At 44.6% G+C, this 26,253-nt stretch overlaps 1 protein-coding gene across 1 annotated transcript in view; it reads right to left on the reverse strand.

Annotated features, from left to right (window-relative positions):
* The window catches only part of itfg1 (integrin alpha FG-GAP repeat containing 1), a 352,137-nt gene that overhangs the window by 42,300 nt on the left and 283,584 nt on the right, over positions 1–26,253 (reverse strand). Inside the window, exon 14 of the mRNA XM_051955816.1 lies at positions 25,108–25,186. Within this exon, the coding sequence (XP_051811776.1) occupies positions 25,108–25,186 (79 nt within the window). The remainder of the gene's footprint in view (positions 1–25,107; positions 25,187–26,253) is intronic.

Below are 26,253 nucleotides of genomic sequence, written 5' to 3' on the forward strand. Positions count from 1 at the left end.
GTTTACACGCTGTTTCTGTCTAGCAAAGGATGTGTTTGCAGAAGCAGCTCTAGAAAGTAAATACACTTGGCAGACTGTGAACCAGCTTATATTTCACACCACCAAGTTTAAAAACATGCCAAACACAATAAAAATGGATTTTCACCACCAGACCTTTAAATAATAAACAACAAGCCAGAAGCACTTTCTTCTCACCAGAAGAATGACAATGAGGTGCAGCTCAGCCCTCCTCCAGCACTGACACGGTGCTGTGGAGACAGGTCTGGCTATAGGAGACTGCAGCAAACTTGGAACCAACGCAGGTCTTAGCAGCTGTGCTGCTTCAATTGCAATGAAAGGTGCAATGTTTATGTTAGCAACCAGCAGAGGATGTTCTTTTTCCTTTTCTGAGCACTGCACATGTAAAGATTTATATTTTGTTCATCTTTACAAAGCCACTTGTCAAAGAAAACAAAGTCTGTCATCATCAGTGCAGCATAGCATACTACATTTTCATTGCGTGCTGAAAATTATCATTACGTATTCTTGGATGAATATACTTCACAGGACTAGCACTAACAAAATCTGGTTGATGTCTCTCACTGTGATGGAGTTCACTGTTGGTTTAAATAATCTGTATAGGTGTTCGTGGTAAACAAGTATACTACCGTTCAAAAGTTGTGTCACTTAGACGGGTCCTTATTTTTTTTTAAAGAAAAGCAGTTTTTTTCAATGAAGATAAAGTGAAATTAACCAGATATACAGTCTAGTGTCAGGGCCTCCTCCTCACCCCTGTCCCACCTGGCATCCAAATCCCCTTCCCCTATCTCTCTCATTCCCTCTCTCTCTCCGCTGCTGCACCAGATGAAGCCAGCCCCCCAGCAGGCTCCACTCTGGCAATCAGTTTCCCCACAGAGTCCGGGCAGCTGTGGATCGTTCCGGTGATTACACCCCGCACCATAAAAAGACCGGCTCCACTACCAACCGGCGGTGGATTGTAAACTCGACTAGTCTAGGAATTCAGCTGTCCGGCTCCCACTTCCTCCCGGCTTCTCCTCTGGTGCGCCCTCCCGGACCAGCCGGCTGCTTGCCCGGATCACTGGACGCTCGGACCAGCCGGCTGCCTGCCCGGACCCTCAGACGTTCGGACCAGCCAGCTGTCTTCCTGGGCCCTCGGACGCTTGGACCAGCTGGCTGCCTTTCTGGACGCTCGGACTAGCTGGCTGCCTGCCCGGACCCTCAGACGTTCGGATCAGCCTGCCGTCTCCCTGGAACCTCGGACGCTTGGACCAGACAGCTGCCTTCCCAGACCCTCGGACGCTCGGACCAGCCGGCTGCCTGCAAGGACCCTTGGACGCTCGGACCAGCCTGCTGCCTTCCCGGACCCTCGAACACTTGGACCAGCCGGCTGTCTTCCCGGACCCTCAGATGTTTGGATCAGCCCAGTGCCTTCCCGGACCCTCGGACATTCGGGCCCACCTGTTGTCCTCCCGGACCCTCGGACGCTCGGACCAGCCGGCCGCCTTCCCAGACCCTCGGACGTTCGGACGAGCTGGCTGCCTTCCCGGGCCCTCGGACATCCTGACCAGCCTGCTGTCTTCCCGGACCCTCGGATGTTCGGACCAGCCTGCTGCCTTCCCGGACCCTCAGACACTCGGACCAGCCTGTTGTCTTTCCTGGACCCTCGGACATTCGGACCAACCTGCTGTCTGCCCAGATCCTCGGACTCTCGGACCCGCCACGCCAGACCCAAGCTTACCGGCCGCCTCGGAGCCCCGGACCATCCTTGCCTGGCCACCGGTCGGGGAGAATTATTGTAGTAATAATAAGTAGAATTATTGTAGTGTTGTGCTCTCTACCTTTGTTCTCCAGCCAGAATCTTGATATCTAGACATTATTAATGCCGTAAAATGACTATTCTACCTGGAAATGGCTGATTTTTAATGGAATATCTACACAGGGGTACAGAGGAACTTTTCCAGCAACTATCAGTCCTGTGTTCTAACAGTGCATTGTGTTAACTAATGGTGTTGAAAGGCTAACTGATGATTAGAAACCCCTTGTGCAAGTATCTAAGCACATGAATAAAAGTGCAGGTTTCATTGCAAATGTGTGATATCACAGTTTGTGTGTGTGTGTGTGTGTGTGTGTGTGTGTGTGTGTGTGTGTGTGTGTGTGTGTGTGTGTGTGTGTGTGTGTGTGTGTGTGTGTGTGTGTGTGTGAGCGGTGAATGTGTGAATCAGATTCAAGGAAGGAGAAACAATGCCATGTCTATCAGTCTGAAACTGAGTCAAGGGTGTGTATGGGCACACGGGAACCACAAAAGACATAACAAAATAAAATTGAATGAGAAATTTGAACTGAAACATGTTTTAACACAACTGCCTAGTGCAGTAACATACTGTTTGCAAATATGACTATAGTAAAATGAGAAATATGACCAAATCATATTCCGGACCATTCCGGACATTCTCATCACCAAACTGGACACTCTAGGCCTCCCCCCTCTCACATGTGCCTTGATAAAGGACTTCCTCACCAACCGGCCCCAGGCTGTGAGACTCGGCCCCCACCTGTCCTCCACGCAGACATTGAGCACCGGCTCCCTACAAGGCTGTGTGCTGAGCCCCCTCCTGTACTGCCTCTACACCCATGACTGTCGTCCGGCCCACAACAGCAACCTCATCGTGAAGTTTGCTGACGATACAACAGTTGTCAGACTCATCTCAGGAGAAGACGAGACAGCCTACAGAGGGGAGGTCCTGTAGTTGGCAGCTTGGTGTTCAGAAAACAACCTAGCTCTGAACACCAAGAAAACAAAGGAGATCGTTGTCAACTTTAGGAAGCTCGGCACCGACCTAGCTCCCCTCTACATCAACGGTGAGTGTGTGGAGAGGGTCCACACCTTCCGGTTCCTGGGCGTCCTCATCTCCTCCGACATCTCCTGGACGGACAATACCACGGTGATCATTAAGAAGACGCAGCAGCAGCTACACCTCCTGAGGGTTCTCAAGAAACACAACTTGGACCCCACCCTGCTGACGACCTTCTATCGCTCGTCCATTGAGAGCCTGCTGACTTACTGCATCACAGTGTGGTACGGCAGCTGCACCATGGCAGACAGGAAGGGGCTTCAGAGGATTGTTAAGACAGCACAGAAAATCATCGGCTGCCCCCTCCCCTCCCTGATGGACATTTACACCTCCCGCTGCCTTAAAAGGGCAGGAAACATCATCAAGGACAACTTCCACCCTGGTTCCGACCTGTTTGTCCTGTTGCCCTCAGGAAGGCGCTACAGGTGCATCAGAACCAAAACAAACAGACTCAAAAACAGTTTATTTCCAAAAGCCATCACCACTCTGAATTCAAACATGCACTGACATTCCAAATCCCCCCCCCTCCCAAGACTACCTCAAAACCGTCTACTGTGCAATACGGACTATTCTAATGTGCAATATCACACTGAACATGCACTTTTTATTCTTTTTAACTGTTTTAACTTATCCTTTATTGTTATTTTTATTACATGTATCTTGCACTGATGGAGATGCTCTAAATCTCATTGTACTTGTGTATAGTGACAATAAAAGGCATTCTATTCTATAAATCATGATCACTGAAAATTTGTCAAGGAAAGAAATATGGTGATAAATGTAGCTGGCTTGCAGTGCAACCACACAGATGCACACTCTCTCTAAATCTCCAGAGCTTCAGAAAACTGAAAGAAAAAAAATCTGACAAATTCCTAGTGCCTGTCGCTATAGAAACCATTTGCTCCCCTGATGGCGATAAAAGAAGCAAATTGCCAAGATGTACGGTGGAGCCATGAGGGACAGGAGATGCGCACACATATGCACACACAGTCTACCTTGCCTGAAGAGCCCCCTTCAGTGCCAATACAATGGTGTCAAGATCTGGACGTTGATTCGAGAGGGAAAACGTGAGTACATGCGTGCGTGTATGTTAGTGTGGTGATACGCACATATATACCCTCTGCGGCTGTAAAGGGGTATGCATGTGCCCCAGAGGGCTTTACAGTTGTTCTGTCCTTATCACTGTCACTGTCCAGCATTGCACTGCCTCTCAAATACTATAGCACTGAAGCATGTTGACACCTGCGCCCAGATGATGATCGAAATGACTCTGTGGTATCTATGTGTGTATGAATGGCCCTAAAGACAGCTGCCATCACCCTAGTTTGCCCTCACTAAAAATAACAGAGAAACAGCAGGTCCATTACAAATGAAACTCCTTCAAATTATTCGTCCTGCACCTCTAACACGTCTCTTCAGGGACACACCTCACTTTAGTTTTCCAATCTGTTTCAGAGATGAAAGCTCTGCAATAAATGAAACTACAAGACAACACAAGAAAATAAGCATTAAAGTGCTCCAACCTGGCCAGCTTTGAAAGTTTAAAAAAAATAATTGATGTAACATACTGTAAGCTTGTGCTCTTGAGTTTCATTAGAGAAAATTTAGAGCATATAACTAGAAAAGCACTCGGAGAGCGCATACCTCCGCCATGCCGTTTGTCTGTCCGTCTGTGTGTGTGTGTGTCTGTCTGTTTGTCTGTTAACAGCATAACTCAAAAAGTCATGGGCGGATTTTCACCAAATTTTTACAGGATGTCCGGAAGAGCACGAGTAAGAATCGACTGGGATATGGCTGCCTGGTGGCCGCCTGACGGCCCTTCGGCCGCCTGGCGGCCATATCTCAATTGTCCTTCGACCTTCAAAAAATTCCTGGATCCAGACGGTGATTCGGATCACCTCCAAAATCTAATCGATTCTTACTCGTGCTCTTCCGGACCATGATCCCAATGTTATGCAAAAGTGGAGTGGCCAATGTGATACTCTGTCTCTCAAATCATAGTGCAGGGCTACCAGAATGCACTGTGTGGTTGCTTACATAGATGATGAAGGAAATGGTAGATCTGTGGACATCTGTCATACAGAGAACCATACATTAAGACACAAACAAGCACTTCATTCATTGAAACCCAGGGATTTTTGGAGGTCAACAGTTCCACAGACAGTCAGACATTAGTGGCAAATTGAAAGTTTAAGGGTCTCTCGACAATTTATAGCATCTATAAACTGGCCGCAGTAAGATTAAATGGTGAAAAGTGAAAGAGAAAAAAGATAAAAGGCCGGAGGATGGATTTGGAAGAGAAAAAATACAAGGGAAGAGGGACAGAGGAGGGACGTGAATGAGTGAAAAAGCAAAGAGAAACTGCATGATAAACTTGATCAATAGTAATTTTCCTTGTCTCTGTGTATGGTTACCCCTCATCCTATTTTTTTCCCATCCACTCCGAGATTTCCTTCTCCTCTCCCCTCCTCGGTTCTGATCTCTCTGCACTCCCATCTCTTATGTATTTCTTTTGTTCCACCCTCGTTTTCACTCTTATCGTTTTCTCTTTGCAATTCTACTCTCTGCTTTCAGGTCTGTCCTCTGGACCCTCTCATTTTCTCCCCTTTCAACCCTTTCCATTTCTCTCATCCACCTACTCGCCTATATTCCTCCCATCTTTCCAATTCTCCCTGTCTGTTTCAAGACTATCTTCTATATACTGTGAAATAAAATGGTTTGAGAATAGGGTAAGACTCTAAGTTGACCTGATGAAGTCTCTGAAAACAGGGGTATACTGTGACCATAGATCAGTATGACGTTAAACGCAATAGGCTGGCTTTTAAGACGCTGCTTGGGGCATCAGCATGATGCAGCAAAAAACAATGTGAATGGCTTCAAGTGAATGTAGAGCGCAATACAGTTCATTACTCACATGCTATTCCATCATTTTCCGTTGTTTTGGATTTCTGAATGTTTAAAAGGTTAAGATATGATCAATATGTTTGTGGATTAATTGCTGCAGGTAAATGCATGCTTTAAAGCTTATGCTTGCATGTGCAAAAAGTGTATGCACTGTGTGTGTGTGTGTGTGTGTGTGTGTGTGGGTGTGTGTGTGTGTGTGTGTGTGTGTGTGTGTGTGTGTGTGGGCGGGTAATTATAGTGGTTGTGGGGACCTAATGTCCTCACAACCATAGGAAAACCAAAAGAAATGTCATTTGTGGGACCTCATTTGGGTCCCCATGAGGGGAAACAGTGTTTTCTTGCAAAAACATTTCTTTAGGGTTAGGCATTTTTTTTGGTCTGGGTTAAGGTTAGGGTTGGGTTAGGGTTAGGGGTTAGATATGAATGGGAGTCAATGGTAGGTCCCCACAATGATAGAAAAACATAGTGTGTGTGTGTGTGTGTGGTAGAAAGAGTGAGCCACTGCCAATCCCCTGAACTCATTAGCCTAATTGGACAATCTGCAGAGAGCGCCACATTGAACTGGGCATGTTATGATTCTCCTCCTATGAGCATTCAGTCCTTTCTTTTTCTCTGTCCTCCCTCCTCCCATTACACTCTTTCAAATGTCCTCCCTTGATTCCTTTCTCCCATGTTTCCTGAACAATCTGTGGCATCATAGACACACTTACACTGAATGGACACAACTAACTTCCTGGAGTTGTTACCTGCCCATGACAACATTCAGTTTCCAGCTTGGTGGCTCTAACTAATGATGGGTTCAAAGAAGCCAGTGAAGCCAGACAGATGATGGGCACTGACAATAGCTCAATTTCCATCCAAGTATAATTGTGAGTGATAGGGTACTGAATCTAAAACGCAAAATGAAATGGTACAATCCAGAAATCAACACTTTATTTGACAAAAGAAATAATATCTTAAGCTTCTCACTGTGCTTTCACACCTTGAAAAGTTATTTAAAAAATAACTGCTCAACAACATCCCAAAAAAAGTTGAGCATACCATCGATTACAGCTGTGATACTAAAGTCATTAAACTAATTTAATACAAATGAAAACATACACAAAATAAGCTACACTTGCAGCCTGGTACTGGGGCCTAAGCAGGTGACCGGAATGACGAACTCAAACGTAAGATGGACAATTTGCTTGGTGTGACTGTTGATTTGAGTTGCAAAAGTGGATGCCATCAAGGTGAGGATCGCTACAGCTGAGGTCTAAAAAAGTTGAGAGCAGCAAACAAAAATCCTCGGCAGTGTGGTGGTTTTCAGGATTTCACCACAAGAGGGCCCGTGGGTTTTCATAACCCACCAACCCTACCTAAATTACGCTACTGCCCCACCATAAGGTATGTGAAGAAGTGGTTTGACAAGGCCACTCAGGTGCTGCAGGACTGTTTTGAGACCACAGACTGGTATGGGCTGTGTGGTCCACACGGGGATGACATCGATGCACTAATAGACAATATCACTGACTACATTAACTTCTGTGCAGAGAACATTGTATCGACCAGGAAAGTACAGTGTTTCTCTAACAGCAAACCATGGGTGACCTCAGAACTGAAGACCCTGCTGAAGGAGAAGAGAAGGGTTTTTGGATCTGGGGACAAAGAGGAGCTGAGGAGGGTGCAGAAGGAGATAAAGAAGAAGATCAGGGCAGACAAGGCCAGCTACAGGAACAAGATGGAATCTCACCTGCAGGATAATAACACAAGGGAGGGCTGGAAAGACCTGAGATCCATCTCTGGCTACAGCAGAGGCCACGAGAGGGGAGCTGCAGCAGGAGACCAGGAGTGGGCCAATGAGCTGAATCTGTTCTTTAACAGGTTTGACTCTGCTCCCACTCCTCCCCGCTCTCATCAAAGCACTAACCAGCCAGCTCCTTCTTCACACCTCAGCTCTATACCACCAACAGCACCTCTCCTCCTCCCCCCACCCTCCACCTCCTCTGGACTCCACGTACAGTCTCCTTCTCACCCCCCACCACCACCACCATCACCCCCTCTCCTGTCATCCTCCTCCACCTCCAGCCTCTCCGTAACAGTTGATCAGGTGAGAAGTGAGTTAAAAAAGATCAAGACCAGGAAAGTCGCAGGTCCTGATGGAATCGGCTCCAGACTCCTCAGAGACTGTGCAGACCAGCTCTGCCAGGTGCTGCTGTGCATATTTAACCTGAGCCTGAGTCTGGAGAGGGTTCCTGTATTGTGGAAGACCTCCTGCCTGGTTCCTGTCTCAAAGACTAGGAACCCCAGGGAGCCAAACCACTTCAGACCTGTGGCCCTCACTTCTCATCTGATGAAGACGATGGAGAGGATCATCCTCAGGAATCGACGCCCCCTGGTGAGCCCTAATCTGGACCCACTGCAATTCGCTTACCAACCGAAGATTGGAGTGGATGACACAGTTGTCTACCTGCTGCACAGATCGCTGACTCACCTGGAGGACACCAGCAACACTGTGAGGGTCATGTTCTTTGACTTCTCCAGTGCTTTCAACACAATCCAGCCCTCTCTGCTCAGGGTGAAGCTTGAGGGAGCAGGAGTAGACTGTCATCTGGCTGCTTGGATCATCGACTACCTCACCAACAGACCACAGTACGTGAGGCTTCAGGACTGTGTGTCTGATGTAGTAGTCAGCAGCATGGGGGCCCCACAGGGGACAGTGCTCTCTCCCTTTCTCTTCATCCTCATCAGGAAGATCAGACCCTTCCTGACCCAACAGGCCACACAACGTCTGGTTCAGGCTCTTGTGATGTCACGCATTGACTACAGCAACTCTCTTCTGGCAGGTCTCCCTGCATGTACAGTCAAACCTCTACAGATGATCCAGAATGCAGCAGCACGTCTGGTCTTCAACCAGCCCAAAAGAGCTCATGTCACTCCCCTGTTCATCTCCCTTCACTGGCTTCCAGTTGCAGCCAGAATCAAATTCAAAACTCTCCTTCTGGCTTACAAAACATTTACAAGAACGGCCCCAGCCTACCTGGATTCCCTGATCCAGGTCTACTCCCCTTCACGCCCACTTCGCTCTGCATGTGAGAGACGCCTGGTGCTTCCAGCCCAGCACGGCTCGATATCTCTAGCCAGACTCTTTTCCTCTGTTGTTCCCAAATGGTGGAACAATCTACCAAACTCTGTGCGTTCTGCTGAGTCCCTTTCTACTTTTAAGAGACAATTGAAGACTCAATTGTTCAGAGAACACCTAGGCACTTAATCTGACTCCACCTTAGGGGTAGAATAAGTCAGGTGGTCCTAAACCCTCGATATCTCTAGTCAGACTCTTCTCCTATGCTGTTTCTAAATGGTGGAACAAATTACCAAACTCTGTGCATTCTGCTGAGTCCCTTTCTACTTTTAAAAGACAATTGAAGACTCAATTGTTTAGAGAACACCTTGGCACTTAATCTGACTCCACCTTAGGGGTAGAATAAGTCAGGTGGTCCAAAACCCAGCATTTATTTAGCGCTGACAAAAATAAAAAAAATAAAAGAAATAATTAAAAAAGGGGGGGGAGAGGTGGTGGTTGGCAATTCTTCTGCAACTTGATGGCAACACCTTTGACCAATCGCACTTGAAGCACTTTTTGCACTTACTACAGGTTTTTCCTTATGTCTGAATTCTTGCTTGTGTTGTACGTCGCTTTGGACAAAAGCGTCTGCTAAATGAAATTGTAGAATAGTAGAATCCTGTACACATCTGACTTCCACTACAACTCTGGGAGCTGTCACCTCCAGAAATTCTCTGATGATACAGCTATTGTTGGGTGTGTGTCTAATGGGGACGAGGTGGAGTACAGGACAGTCATCTCTGACTTTGTCGACTGGTGTGAGTGAAACCATCTGCAGCTCAATGCCAGTAAGACAAAAGAGATGACCATCGACTTCCGCAGGAGGAGGACACCTCAGACTGCACCGGTGAACATCCAGGGTATGGACATTGAGATAGTGGACTCATACAAATACCTGGGTGTTCACCTCAACAACAAATTGGACTGGTCACATAACACAGAGGTCCTGTACAAGCAGGGCAAGAGTCGTCTCCACCTGCTGAGGAGACTGAGGTCCTTTGGAGTGTGCAGGACTCTGCTCCGGACATTCTGACTCTGTGGTAGCATCTGCTGTTTTCTATGCAGTGATCTGCTGAGGAGCAGAGAGCTCTGAAAGAGACAGAAAGAGACTGAACAGACTGGTCAGGAGGGCCAGTTCTGTGCTGGACTGTTCCCTGGACTCCATAGAGGAGGTGGGTGAGAGGAGGATGTTGGCAAAGCTCACATCCATCAGGGACAACCCCTCTCACCCACTGCATGACACTGTGGAGTCTCAAAGTAGCTTTTTCAGCAGTAGACTGAGACACCGAACCTGCAAGAAGGAGCACTATTGCAAGTCATTCATTCTATTTGCTATAAGACTTTATAACATCAGCATCACTGGCTGATGTTAACATAAAACTGGACTCTATCACATCATCTTTTACCACATAATCTGCACAGTTCTTGCGCTATTTTACTTTTACTTTACTTCACATCATTACATAAGCCACATTTTCCATCCTACACTCCTGAACATATTGTGATTGTTATGTTTATCATTATATTGTTGTCTATTGTTGCTCTACTGTATGATGTATGCTGCTGTAACATGGGAAATTTCCCCGGACACGGGGAGTAATAAAAGATTATCTTATCTTCGCTTATCTTATCTAAAAGCATGGATGATCATCTCAAGGTCCAAGCTTGATAAAATATTCTTAATTTTGGAAATATTTCGCAACTGGAAGAAACAATTTTTAACCAGCTGTCTTGAATGGGTCTCCATAGACATGGATTGATCAAAGTACACCCCAAGGTTTCTGGAGCTCAGAGCCCCAAGATGGAGCCTGACGTGAGAGATTTTGTCATCAAGGGCAATGATCAACATTTCAGTTTTTTGACCATTCAACTGAAGGTAATGATCTGTTAACCACTCACGAATAGCAGAAAAACAATCAAACAGATTCTTCAACTTGTTAAACTCTGTGTCGCGAAAAGAACAGTGCAGCGGAATGTCATCAGCGTGAAAGTGATAAGACACATTTTTAAAGGAAGTTATGAGCTTTCCAAGCGGAGACACGTATAACATAAACAGAAATGTTCCCAGCATAGAACCCTGAGTTACATCACATGACAACACATGAGAATCAGACAATATATTATTCACTGCAACTCTAAAGGTTCTGTCAGTAAAATAAGATGCAAACCAATCTAACACCAGTCCAGACAACCCATAATCAAGATGCAAGCATTTTAACATTTCTGAATGGTGAACTGGGGCTGCAGGGTGGCGTAGTGGTTAGCACTTTTGCCTTGCAGCAAAAGGATCCCTGGTTCGCATCCCCGCTTTCCCAGGATCTTTCTGTTCTCCCTGTGCATGCGTGGGTTCTCTCCGGTTACTCTGGCTTCCTCCCACAGTCCAAAAACATGTTGAGGTTAATTGATTATTCTAAAGTGCCCGTAGGTGTGAATGCGAGCCCTAGGACAGATTGGCAACCTGTCCAGGGTGTCCCCTGCCTTCGCCCGAGTCAGCTGGGATAGGCTCCAGTCCCTCCGCGACCCTAATGAGAATTGAGCGGTGTATAGGTAATGGATGGATGGATGGATAAATGGTCAGCTGTATCAAATGTGGCTGTTAAATCCAGCAACACTAAGACGGTATGCTGACTAGAATCAGCAGCCATTTGATACTTTTAAAAGTGCAGTCTCAGTTGAATAAATTTTTCGGAAACCAGATTGACAGGATATTTTATTCATCTGTTAAGTTGTGTCTCAGTGGTTAGTACTGTCGCCTTGCAGTTAGAAGATCCCTGGTTTGCGTGCCGGCCTGGGATATTTCTGTGTGGAGTTTGCATGTTCTCCCTGCATGGGTTTTCTCAAGGTTCTCCGGCTTCCTCCCACAGTCCAAAAATATGCTAGGGTGAAGTGATAATTCTAAATTGCCCATAGGTGTGAATGTGAGTGTGACTGTATGTCTGTATATGCAGCCCTTTGCTAGACTGGTGACCTGTCCAGATGTCCCCTACCTTCACCCTAAGTCAGCTGGGACAGACTCCAGCCTCCCACAACACAATGAATGTTGGCAAAGTAGCTCTGACATTATCACACATGGAAACTAATTTTCACAGTGTAGGAAATCATACATAAACTAGGCTAGTGGGTAACGTAAGGTTGTTATTAGTTTAGATTTAGTCTTATGTTCATTAGCATATCATTAGGCTATTATCAAACATCACTTGATTTTCTGCCCAAACTTGTCTCCTATGTAAGGTAAAACTCTTGGGTGAACAAACTAATGAGCTGTTCTGCAGATCTTTAGGATTGCTTCTCCGCAAATTGGGTTAGTTCCATACATTCCTGAACTTACAGAGTGTTGTAGGAAAGTTTTTCCTATTGGGTTTTTGTTCCTACCTGCATAAAAATGTAGGGCTCACAGTCTGTTTGATTTATGCTACTTTGATTTGTGCCTGATTTAATGTACACTGCTCAAAAAATTAAAGGAACACTTTGAAAATACATCATATTTCAATACGGGGAAAAAACAAACTGGATATTAGCATTGATATGGACTGGATAATGTGTTAGGAATGAAAAGTGCCACATTGTTTGATGGGAATGAAAATTATCAACCCCCCAGGAGGGCAAAATTCAAGACACCCCAAAATCAAAGTGAAAAACTGATGTGGCAGGCTAGTCCATCTTGCTGAAATTCCTTGGCAACAACTCAAAATGGTATTCAGTAGTTTGTATGGCCTCCATGTGCTTGTACGCATGACTGACGATGCCGGGACAAGCTCTGAATGAGACGACAGATGGTGTCCTGGGGTATCTCCTCCCAGAACTGGACCAGGGCATCGCTGAGCTCCTGGACAGTCTGAGGAGCAACCTGATGGTGTCGGATGGAACAAAACATAATGTTCCAAAGGTGTTCTATTGAATTCAGGTCAGGTGAGCATGGGGGCCAGCTAATGGTATCAGTTCCTTCATCCTCCAGGAACTGCATGAGTTCTCTTACCACATAAGACTAGGTATTGTCGTGCACCAGAAGGAATCCAGGACCACTGCACCAATGTAGGGTCTAAAAATGGGTCAAAGGATTTCATCCTGATACCTAAAGGCAGTCAGAATACCATTGTCCAGTCTGTAGAGGTCTGTGCGTCCCTCCATGGATATTCCTCCCCACACCATCACTGACCCACCACCAAACCGGTCATGCTGAACAATGTTACAGGCAGCATAACGTTCTTCACGGCTTCTCCAGACCCTTTCATGCCTGTCACATGCGCTCAGGGTGAACCTGCTCTCATCTGTGAAAAACACAGGGCAACAATGGTGGACTTGCAAATTCCTGTGTTCTATGGCAAATGCAAGCCGAGCTCCACGGTGCCAGTCAGCGAGCACAGCGGGAACGAGAGGACGCTGGGCCCTCAGACCACTCTCATTACATCTCTTTCTGATTGTTTGATCAGAGACATTCACACTAGTGGTCTGCTGGAGGTCATTTTGTAGAGCTATTGCAGTGCTCATCCTGTTCCTCCTTGCACAAAGGAGCAGATACCTGTCCTGCTGATCGGTTGAGGACCTTCGACAGCCCTGTCAAGCTCTCCCAGACTAACTGCCTGTCTCCTGGAATCTCCTCCATGCGCTTGAGAATGTGCTGGGAGACACAGCAAACCTTCTGGCAATGGCACGCATTGATGTGCCATCCTGGAGGAGTTGGGGCTGTCTGTGGAACCTCTGTAGGGTCCAGGTATCGCCTCATGATACCAGAAGTGACACTTACCCTAGCCAAATGCAAAACTAGTGAAAAACAGTCAGAAAACATTAGGAAGGAAAAAATGTCAGTGGCCTTCACCTGTAAACTCATTCCTGTTTTGCGGGTTGTCTCATTGTTACCCCTCTAGTGCATCTGTTGTTAATTTTATGAACACCAAAGCAGCTGAAAATGACTAAAAAGCGCCTCAGTTACTTACTTGACCAGATCATCATCCCACGTTTCACTGATTTGATGCAATACTTAGATGAAAAAGTATTCCTTTAATTTTTTGAGCAGTGTATTTTATTAAAGGGCTTATTAAAGAATATATTATTCTTTGAATATTATAATTCATCGGAGAATGTGATCATCATTTGCAGAAGGAGGGTGAGGAGAGTTTAAACTCTATGGTATTTCGTTGCTGTCATCACTCCTGGTCGTGTCTTACAGACAGAAATAGCTTTAATTTTCTGTTACTTTGAAAAGAAGGCCATTTGTTTTCCAACTGATCACTAGTGTGCAATCTATATTAAAGGTGATAATAAATGCACCTAGTTAAACATGACAACTGCCTCTGAGAATAATGTAAAGAGACAGCGGTACACATTGTTTTCAGACAGGTTAAATATAAATTTAAGGTCGTGATAACAAAATCTATGGTTTCTCTTGTCTTTTTGATTTTTGGTTAACATGGTGCATTACTTCCAACACTATTCCCTGGTTGTCTGAGAATAATTAGAGTTGGATGACCGAATGCAAGTTGGGACGTGCTGCAGTGTTTTCCGGCTCGACATTTACTCAATGAGTGTCTACAGTAGAATAGAGACAGCATTAAAAAGGTTGTTAAACAATAACTTCAACTATTCATCTCCTCTGATCCAACCTCACCCCTCCCCCTCCCTCTCTCTGTGCCTCAGCAGGAGTTAGTTGATAATGAGGTGAGGTGTTGTCAGAATCACAGCCCATGCTCATCCATTCAGCCTGCTCAGTAAGGGGCATCGCACACCACTCTGGTACACACACGCTGCCCCATGCACAACACATACACAACACAGACTGAGGAACATGTGCAAGTTTAAACTACTGTGAGAACACATACAGTAGTGGAAAAAAAATTTTTGGACACCCCATACATATGCATGTATATTGCATTAAAAATCACTCTTTGGTGCACTCTTAAAGTGTAATTTCTTTGAGAACAATCACAGCCACGATGCTAAACAAATCCCCAAAAAGCCATTAAAACTTATAATTGATTGGTTCCATAAAAAATAAGACATTTTGAGTATTGGTTAATTTTGGTAGAATATAATTCTGATAGTTTTTCATAAAAAATATAACAAATAATAGTAAAAAATCATTGTATTTGTTTGTGTCTGTCTAATGCAACCACACCTTTTGAAACACAGAGAAAAATTTTCCACAAATATTTCATGATATTTAAGATTGTGTAAAATTTCAAAGGTGTCCGAAAACCTTTTTCCACCACTGTACATGTTGCAGTATTACCACAGTGTTGCTGATGACCTTTACCTGTCAGATAAAAGGACGATATTTTCACTGTATCATTTCTGAGTGTGCAGTGAGCCTCTCAGGTACAGTATCTAAGATCATTCTACTTCTTCTCCTGTCTTCTTCAATAATATTCTACTACTCGAGTTAAACTTTTGTTATATCTATGGTATATTTAATAACTTCCCTTCCTTTCTCTCCTCTTTTCAGCTCCATTCAGATATTGTGCCTCCTTGGCCCGTGTCTCTATTTCTCAGCATTGTATAATCTCTCCTTTTCACCCCACTCTCTTTCCCATTCAGGAGGGTGAAGGGTAAGTGAAGATCGTTGGGCCCCAGTGGAAAGGACCAGACATTGTGGGCGTGTGTGGTTATAAGTGTGTGCGTGTGTGTGTGTTTGTGTGCGTCCCATCATTGCTCATCTCTGGCAGGCTCGCTAGCTGTTCCCCGAGCTACAAGCTGCAGAATAAATACACTTTAAATCACCACACATACACACAGGCAGCCTGCTCCCTTGCAGCACTTCCCTGCTGCTGTTAAATGAGGGGTCTGGGGATTTGTGCCGGCAAAGCTTTTGGCTACTGTTGCTCTTCTCCTCTGTCTGTGCACCCCAGTTAAACACAGACTGGAAAAATAAGCTGCAGTTATGACATACAGACTGTAATACAGACAGGATATTCTAAACAGATTGGGATTGTACTTACCGAACCTAGACACCAGGACCATTTTCAGGGCATGTCAAGACTTTTTACTGGCAAAGTTGTACTCGCTGACTGAACAAAATGTTATTCTAACTTCACTTTAAACATTAAAAGAAAAGGATGAGAGCGTCAGCCATGCTAAAGTCCATTCAACAGTTTAATTCTCTTCTTCTACTACTTCTTCTTCACTACATTCAATGCTGTTCCAGTATCAATACATAGTGCCCTCTAGCAGGGCAATGTAGCAGCTGAATACACAACATATTTCCAACTCTGTTCAGAGAAACACCAGGACAGAAACAATAACACCCTGTCTAATCACATCTGCAGTTAACTGAGAACATCGGTGCTCATTACCAAGATCTTTAAGATTCAAACCGTAGCCCAAAAGCATGACAGAACTGTACAACCATTTTAAATCACAGTAGAAACCTACACTATATTGTCAAAAGTCTTCGCTCACCTGCCTTGACTCGCATATGAACGTAGGTGGTCACTCCAGAGAAGGCGTCTCCACTGCTCTCGAGTCCAGTGGCGGCGTGCTTTACACCACTGCATCCCACGCTTTGCATTGCACTTGGTGATGTATGGCTTGGATGCAGCTGCTCGGCCATGGAAACCCATTCCATCAAGCTCTCTGCGCAGTGTTCTTGAGCTAATCTGAAGGCCACATGAAGTTTGAAGGTCTGTAGTGATTGACTCTGCAGAAAGTTGGCCACCTCTTGGCACTACGCGCCTCAGCATCTGCTGACCCCGGTCCCTCAGTTGACATGGCCAATCACTTGGTGGCTGACTTGCTGTCATTCCCACACTGTCAGGGCCCTCTTCTCATCCCTCCCCACCTGGCATCCCAAACTAACCCCCTCCCTTATCCTCTATCCTGTTTTCTCTCCCTGTCTGCTCTTTGGTCTCCCATCCATCCCTCTTCCCCTGTTTTCCCTTGCAGGACGACACCCGAGTAGAGCTCGGCTTCACAGCTGTCTCTACTCGGGTAATCAATCTCCTCCTCGAGCCCCGGGCAGCTGGAAGAAATCACCCTAATCACTCACCTTGCAATAAATACCGGTTCAGCACTCCACACCCTGCCAGATTGTTGAAATATACTGCTCAGTCAGTTCACCTTCTAGCCTCCTGAAGTCTATTGTATATTTGACGTTTTACTAACGTTCTTTCTCCTGCCCTCTTCCAGAACCCGCTGCCCGGGAGCCTCCCTGCCTGGAACCCTTACCCGAACCCCCAACCCATTCGGCACCAGTCCCCTTCCCTTTCGGATTCCCCCGTTCTGCCTGGACCCCCTCTTGAAACCCCTTTTTTCCTCCCGGCTGCTGAAGCCGCAGCAGACGCCGCCTGCTCACTGCCCTCCGGCTCTCCTCCCGGAACATTACCGGCCAGACACCATCAGCACCCAGCCTCCCGGAGCCCCTTCCCAGAACTTCACCGGCAAAAGACACCGTTCCCGCCTGACACTGGTAACTCCTCAATTCCCCCCGGATCATCAGAGAACTGCCTTCTGCCTCCTTCGCTGACTTCTAGCCCTGAAGTCTGGCCGCCAGGTATCCACTCCGTCATCCAAAACGCTCCGGCTCCCGCCCGGACCACAGACCACCGCCGATCCCCGGCTCCAGACCCACCCGGCCACATTCCTCTGCTCTCCGCATTCCCCGTCCCTGCGCTCTGGTTCCTGCTCTCATTCCACATTCATCCTCCCACAATAAATCCTTGCAGTCATTCTGGTTCTGGTAGTGGTGCTCTCTGTGTTGGTCCGCCCAGCCTAGCTCGTGACACACACACTCCCACTTTCTTATAATACAGCTGACAGTTGACTGTGGAATATTTAGGAGCGAGGAAATGTCATGACTGGATTTGTTGCACAGATGGCTTCCTATCACAATTCCACGCTGGAATAAACTAAGCTCCTGAGAGCGACCCATTCTTTCACAAATGTTTAGAAAAGCAAGACTGCTTTTACAATCATTTGGCCTAGGTGCTTGATTTTATACACCTGTGACCATGGAAGTGATTGGAACACCTGATTCTGATTATTTGGATGGGTGAGCGAATACTTTTGGCAATATGGTATATATCACAGCAGAAAACTTATATCACAGCAGAACACTCATACCTAACCCAGTTGAAAACATAAGTGAAGTAAACAGTAAAGAAGTACAGTAACCAATGTAGTATCTAACCTGAGATGTGTTGCTTAAGGCCCTGTCACACTCTAGCGTATAGAGCAAGCGTATGAGGAACGTATGGACTTTTTGGGGACACGCTGACATATGCTGAAACACGCTAGGGGTACGCTGGAATACGTTTTGACTACGCTGGGGTACGTCGTTGTACGCTGATGTACGCTGTTGGCCAAAATATTTTTTGAACATGCACAAAAAATTTTCAGCGTATGCCGACGTATGAATTGTACGCTCCTCATACGTTTCTCATATGATGAACACGCTAGAGGTATGTTACTCATACGTCGAGTACGCTTCTCATACGTTGAAATTGAGTGGGTCACAAAATCTAGCATTAAAGGCCCTGTCACACTCTAGCGTATAGAGCCAGCGTATGAGGAATGTATCGAAAATTTCGAAAAATTGTTTATATGCAGAAATTTTCAGCGTATGAGGTCGATTTTCGGTTAATGACCGTTAGAGTAACGTGAGCCTAGCGTGCTGTCAGCGTATGAGTAGCGTACGCATAGCGTATGTGAGTGTATGTGATGTGATGTGTATTTGAGTTGGACGTATACTGACATATGAATAACGTATATCAGCATACCTCCGACGTATGAGAAGCGTATGTGGAACGTCAGCCTAACGTCTCATTCTACGCCTTCTTCTTCTGTGTCTAGCATACTGAACTGCCAACTGTAACAAATCTTGATGATGTTGCAGCACAGCAACCTCCATCTCTGAACTGCTGGTACAAACTGATACAGATTTGGAAATGTGAGACTTTATATACCCCCCATACGCTGGAAATACGCATGTAATACGCATGGGATAAGTTGGCTGTATCCTCAGAACACGTTAGGCATAAGTTGAGTACGTTACACTGTCGTTAGAACTACCATCATAACGTTATCCATTCCTTAGACACACGTCAGACACACGTTCATTATATGCTCTTCTAACGCTAGGTTTCCTGCCCCACTCAATTTCAACGCATGAGAAGCGTATTCGACGTATGAGTAACGTACCTTCAGCGTACCTCTAGCGTGTTCAGGGTATGAGGAGCGTACAATTCATACGTCGGCATACGCTGAAAATTTTTGTGCATGTTCAAAAAAATTTTTGGCCGTCAGCGTACATCAGCGTACAGCGACGTACCCCGGCGTAGTCGAAACATATTCCAGCGTACTCCTAGGGTGTTTCAGCGTATGTCAGCGTATCCGCAAAAAGTCCATACGTTCCTCATATGCTGGCTCTATACGCTAGAGTGTGACAGGGATGGAGGTTGCTGTGCTGCAGCATCACCAAGATTTGTTACAGTTGGCAGCTGAGTATACTAGACACAGAGACGTAGAATGAGACGTTAGGCTGACGTTCTGCATACGCTTCTCATACGTCGGAGGTACGCTGATATACGTTACTCATACGTCAGTATACGTCCAACTCAAATACACATCACATCACAAACATTCACATACGCTGTGCGTATGCTACTCATACGCTGACGGTACGCTAGGCTCACGTTACTCTAACGGTCATTAACCGAAAATCGACCTCATACGCTGAAAAGTTGTGCGTATAAATATTCGATACGTTCCTCATACGCTGGCTCGATACGCGAGAGTGTGACGGCCTTTATCACAATGGAATCAGAGACATGTGATGATTATTATAATGGAATGTGTTTTTTTGAGGAACCCAATGTTTAGATCGGGGTCCCTGTTGATTGATGGAGCTATTTGGGAGACACAGAGCTTAGGGGGTTCTATGTTTTCAAACTTGGTCTTCTAATAGGAACTATATGATTGTTATGATTGTAGTTATTTACCTTGTATCTAAAACCAAATTTCAAGGTACATAATTTTAGGGAAAACAAATAATTACATTAACAGAGCATATCATATTCAAAACCCTTCAAATTTCAATCTAGCCTTGGCGAAATCAAAATTCTAATTCTGCCTAGGCGGATTTAAAATCTGCCTGGATTCTAATTTGGCCTGTAACACACACACACACACACACACACACACACACACACACACACACACACACACACACATATATACCGGGCTTTGCAAAAGTTCTGTTACACTCGGTTTCATGATCTTTAGAGACGTTTACATGTCGGAGTGAAAAATTCCATTAAATAAACTGAAAGTTCTACCTTATAGGCAGGTGTCCTTAATACAATTTTTTTTCTCCGGTGAAGTTGTATCAAGATGGAAGTCAAAAGAGTTGAGATATCTGCTCTCCTTTGTGCTGAACATCAGCCGGATGACCGTCCACAGAGAGGCTAAAGAATGGTGAACATCTTTCAGGTCTTCACCATTTTTGAAAGATCACTGAAAGATCTTCGCCATTCTTGAGCCTCTCCGCGACTCTGTGGACGGCATCCGGCTGATGTTCAGCTGCTTGGCTCTGTCAGACTTGTTGTGGCCAGCATGAAGGAGAGCAGATATCTCAACTCTTTTGACTTCCATCTTGATACAACTTCACCGGAGGAAAAAATTGTATTAAGGACACCTGCCTATAAGGTAGAACTTTCATTTTCTTTAATGGAATTTTTCACTCCGACATGTAAACGTCTCTAAAGATCATGAAACCGTGTAACAGAACTTTTGCAAAACCCGGTATATATATATATATATATATATATATACACACACACACACACACACACACACACACACACACACACACACACTATAATGCCAAAAGTATTCGCTCACTCATCCAAATAATCAGAATCAGGTGTTCCAATCACTCCATGGTCACAGGTGTATAAAATCAAGCACCTAGGCATGCAGACTGCTTTTACAAACATTTGTGAAAGAATGGGTCGCTCTCAGGAGCTCAGTGAATTCCAGCGTGGAACTGTGATAGGATGTCACCTGTGCAACAAATCCAGTCGTGACATTTCCTCGCTCCTAAATATTCCACAGTCAACTGTCAGCTGTATTATATGAAACTGGAAGTGTGCGGGAACGACAGCAACTCAGCCACCAAGTGATTCGCCACGTAAACTGACGGACTGGGGTCAGTGGATACTGAGGCGCATAGTGCCAAAAGGTGGCCAACTTTCTGCCGCTACAGACCTTCAAACTTCATGTGGTCTTCAGATTAGCTCAAGAACAGTGCACAGAGAGCTTGATGGAATGGGTTTCCATGGCCGAGCAGCTGCATCCAAGCCATACATCACCAAGTGCAATGCAAAGCATCGGATGCAGTGGTGTAAAGCACGGCGCTACTGGACTCTAGAGCAATGGAGATGCCTTCTCTGGAGTGACCAATCGCGCTTCTCCATGTGGCAATCTGATGGACGACTCTGGGTTTGGCGGTTGCCAGGAGAACGATACTTGTCAGAATGTATTGTGCCAAGTGTAAAGTTTGGTGGAGGGGGGATTATGGTGTGGGGTGGCTTTTCAGGAGCTGGGCTTGGCCCCTTAGTTCCAGTGAAAGCAACTCTGAATGCTTCAGCATTTTGGACAATTCCATGCTCCCAACTTTGTGGGAACAGTTTGGAGCTGGCTCCTTCCTCTTCCAACATGACTGTGCACCAGCGCACAAAGCAAAGTCCATCACAGAGTCTGATGTGGATGAACTTGACTGGCCTGCGCAGAGTCCTGACCTCAACCTGATGGAACACCTTTGGGATGAATTGGAGTGGAGACTGGGAGCCAGGCCTTCTCATCCAATGTCAGTGTGTGACCTCACAAATGCGCTTGTGGAAGAACGGTCAAAAATTCCCATAAACACACTCCTAAACCTTGTAGATAGCCTTCCCAGAAGAGTTGAATCACTTAGATATTTTTAGCCACAACCGATTCTTAACAAAAAAATGTGACTCATTGAGTGCTAAATGCTCTGCTATGTTTATCTGGTTTCTAACTGTGTTTATCTGCTGTTTGATGCTGGACAAGAAGCATATAGCGGGCTTTCCTTGTGAAAAGCTCTCTGCTGTGATTAAAAAATGACTCTATGAGAGTGATAAGGGGGAAACAAAACAGTAAAGTCATTGGCCTGACAGCTTAACAATGAGGTAAATCTTACTATAAAGCTCTGTGATTTTTTTTATACCGTCTGTCATGGTGAGTACCTCGTTTCTAAAGCTCACATTTGTTTCACAGTGCCACATTTATACACCATTGTTCTAAAATTTTCATGATAACCACTTAAAGGGAAATCTAAACAGTGATAGCAACAGCATACAATGACATTATACGCAATAGTGTGCTTCCAGCTTTGTGGCAACAGTTTTGTAAAGACCTTTGTTTGTTTAAGCATGACACAGCCACGATGAACACAACATGGTCTCTAGAAAAATAAGTGTGGAAGAACTTGACTGGTATAAACACAGAGCCCTTATCTGAAACTCATCCAGCGCCTTGGGGATGAACTGGAATGTTGACTGTGAGTCGGCTAACCTCAGTAATGCTCTTGGGGCTGAATGGCAGCAAATCCCTGTAGCTTGGTTTAAAAACCTTGTTGAAAGCTTTCCAAGAGGAGTGAAGGCTGCGTGTTAATACACTTTGCAACAAGAAAAGAGATAGGGGTAATGTTTTAATGCCATGTACTTATTAGTAAAGATTTAGAAGCAATAAGAAAAAGTCAACTCACGTTTCTGACTTACTGTTTCTGCAAGGTTCCATGTACTGTCCAATTCTTGTGAAGCTGTTGCATAAACTGCGGTCTCTTTTGTGACTTTTGTTTTGCAGTTCAGACAAGCACAATAAGCAAGGAAGCTCTCATGCTTTCTAAAGCAAGTCCCCCTCGCCCACATATGTAGTATGTACAGAAGTGTGTTCAGGTCAGCTGTCTGTGTGCAGTCCTGGAATAAGATGAGGACTTACAAATTAACAAGTGCAAACTATTTAAGTGCAAAGATCTTTGGAGTATCTAACTTTAGTAGGACTCTTAAGCGGCCAGTCCCTCCACATTCAGTGGGAGTCTATATCACTCTCCATCCTCTTTGCAGTGGGCATGGGTGAAAGTAGCAAGAACTCTGGGAAAGTCTCTGGGCCTATTTAACTGCCATGAACCAGTGGAGTGTGTGGTAGGGAATGAAACCGTGGGTAGCATCCTGCTTCGAAACAATTAAATACAGGACAACTAGTGCTAATACTTTGTCAACTCTGTGTTTTGGTTTGCACAGACAGCACCTAACTGATAAATCTGCAGCCTTTGGTCGATCACTTTTAGTGCTATTTTGCAGTCAGGAGCTCTTAGTTGTTAAATGGTGGTGACATAATAATGATTTTGGACAGTGATCGGTCCACTCACTTTTTTAGATATGTATATACTCCAACTGTGCCAACAGACAAATGAAACGATGAAATCTGACAAAATGGGACTAGGCTGCACAGTGGAATCCACACAGACTATATATATCTCTGACCCCAGGCTGTCAGTGCATCTTGTCCTCATCCAGCTCTTTGTCCTTCCCACAGTGTAACGTCAACAAGGTTAACTGTAGCTAATATGAAACAACACTGATGTCCTCAATGTCTCATCTTATCTCTCTATGCATCTATGTTTCTCTGCCTATCCTTAGCAGTCTTAAACAGCACCACCAGGGTAACGTTCATCCACTCCTGGGTTAATGAAATTTCTGATCTTATGGTGACCCAGTGACCCTACTGTTTAGAACATAATAATCAAAGATGGAGTCATAGTGTTTTTGACTGAGAGTGATACAATTCTAAACATACACAACCCTTCAAAAGCTTGGAGTCACCCAGGCAATTTCTTGTTTTCCATGAAAACTCACACTTTTATTCATGTGCTTACATAATTGCACAAGGGTTTTCTAACCATCAATTAGGCTTTCAACACCATTAGCTAACACAATGTACCATTAGAACACAGGAGTGATGGTTGCTGGAAATGAGCCTCTGTACTCTTATGTAGATATTCCCCTAGAAGCCAGGCGTTTCCGGCGAGAATAGTAATTTATCACATTAACAATGTCTAGACTGTATTGCTGATTCATTTAATGTTATTTCATGAAAAAATGCTTTTCTTTCAAAAATAAGGACATTTCGAAGTGACCTCAAACATTTGAACAGTGGAGTAATTTATAATAGGGTGAAATGTGAACAAATCCTAAAGTGTTCTACTGTGTTTGTTCTAAAATTGAAAAACAAACCAGATGCTGACAGATTGAGGCAAAAGTAATGAAAGATCCATTTTTTGAGAACTCATGAAGCAGGGTTTCTCTTCCGGCACTCGTAACTACATCCCTGTATAATTACTACCCTTTATGTGTCAAAACAAGGCATAAATATAAAGAGAGCTACAGGTGATCCAGCATGACTAAAACAAGAAACAAAAAGCAGACTCACAGGTCTTGTGACTGATTTTTGAGAAAGACATGCACCCTGTAATCAAATCTGAAGCAAATAAAAGTAAAACAAGAAGCTACAGTTTGTTGAGTGTAGCTTCAGCGAGGGAAGAATTTCAGAGGGGAAAAAGGCCCCAAGTGCTTTGCAAGATATTACAGTGTTTATCTATATTAGTCTTGCATAAACTATGAAAAACCTGCATCAGACAGACAGTGCTAGTGCAGTAATTCCCGACTCTGTAATTGATCAATTGATTAGCTAATCTTGGATACACAACTTAAAACTAAATTATGTAATTACGTATTAGTGAATAATATTTTTTCTATGCCCAAAGTTATGTTAGAAAACTTTTACAGGTCCAAATGTAAGACGTAAATGTAAGACTTAAAGCTTTTAACAAGGCCTTAAATATCTGTAGAATAGTTAAATGTGAACTGTGCACACACTCTAGAAGTATATTGTTGCCTATACTTTAGTTGCCTTTTCTACTGCAGCCTTTGACTTTGAGGCACAGGGGCTGTTTTCATTTATAGAAAGAGAAAGTGAAAAAATAAAATCAGTATGTCTGTTTTCGTCTCATTTTCTACTTTCTCAAAATCATCCAAAGTCAGACCTGTGGTGTTCAGCCAGATGAAGGCGTCATGTCACTGTTGGGAGGTTAAGTTATTAACCTCTTAACAGTGTCTTTATAAAATCTCCGGCAATGCCACTTTCATAGAAGTAAGTGTCTGTGGCTAACTTCTATCTCTGACCAGAGCTGTTTAAGCATTAGCAGCAAAAGATAGAAAGATAAAAGCAAATATTTACCTGAGGCGTTTTTCAGGTAGCCATTGGAATCCAATGTGGTGTACATGACATAGGGACCAGGCTGGTTCACACCAAAAGGCTGTAAAACACACACATACACACACACAGACACACACGGACATGAATAAAAGCTGACTAATTTTGACATTTTGCAAAATATTTACACGAGCTGTCTGTTATGAGATTGAAAGAGGACAGAGGGAAACAAGAAGGGAGGGGTGAAACAGAGAGTGGGCAAAAAGATGGACAGGCACTTCAGTGACCTTGAGCAGCTTTTCAGTTTTATTTTTACAAGGTGACATGGAATAGCTCTGACCTTGAATCTGACGGAGCATAAATGAGTGTGACGCTTGTGCGTTTGTGTGCCTGTGTGGTTTGATGCTTTTGTCTTATTTCTGCATTATAAGGGATGACAGCTAATAAAGAGATCTATTGAGCCATCCTTCGCTTTACATCAGCTAATCACGAGCCTGTTACACACACATGCATGCTGCAAGAGGGACTTGGCCCTTGATGCTGTGATACTCAATGGTTGGGGTGAGAGAGGAATAGAAATGAGGTCAAAAAAAGAAAAAGAGTGAGATGAGAAAGCCACAGAGGATCAGACTTGTGGGCTGGAAGAAAGACAGAGGAAGAGAGGTGTAACTAAGAAGAAGAGGAGTGGGAGAATGAAATGAAAAGATGGAGGTTGATGGATGGGAGCGGAGGGGAGAAGAAACAGCCGCAAACTCCACTCGTCTACTGCATTCATCATCCCTTTCAGTTAGACAACAAGCAGCGGGAAAGGCAGACGGACAAAAAACCAAAACAACTCTAATACCAGCAGCCTCTTGTTGATGTCAAAGCTAATGTTTTTGAAAAGAGCTTTCCACCAGTGAGAAGTTGTGTAAGGAGGATCTACAGGCTGCTTTATTTCAGTTTTTTTTTTTTGGTCTGTCCACCTACATTTGATGACTAGTCATTAGCATTTTTGGATAAATAAAGAGTGCTTATAGTTACATCCTCAATAGTTCAGCTGCTTGTGCCTCAAAACCAAATCCATGGCATGTTTTCAATGTAAGACCTTGGACTGCATTCAGAACAATACAGGTCAAACACAGCTTGGAGGTTTAGTAAGTCGCTGTGCAGCAGCTAACACTGCATGAT

The sequence above is a fragment of the Acanthochromis polyacanthus genome, chromosome 11 (genome assembly GCF_021347895.1).
Source record: "Acanthochromis polyacanthus isolate Apoly-LR-REF ecotype Palm Island chromosome 11, KAUST_Apoly_ChrSc, whole genome shotgun sequence".
Classification (NCBI taxonomy): Eukaryota; Metazoa; Chordata; class Actinopteri; family Pomacentridae; genus Acanthochromis; species Acanthochromis polyacanthus.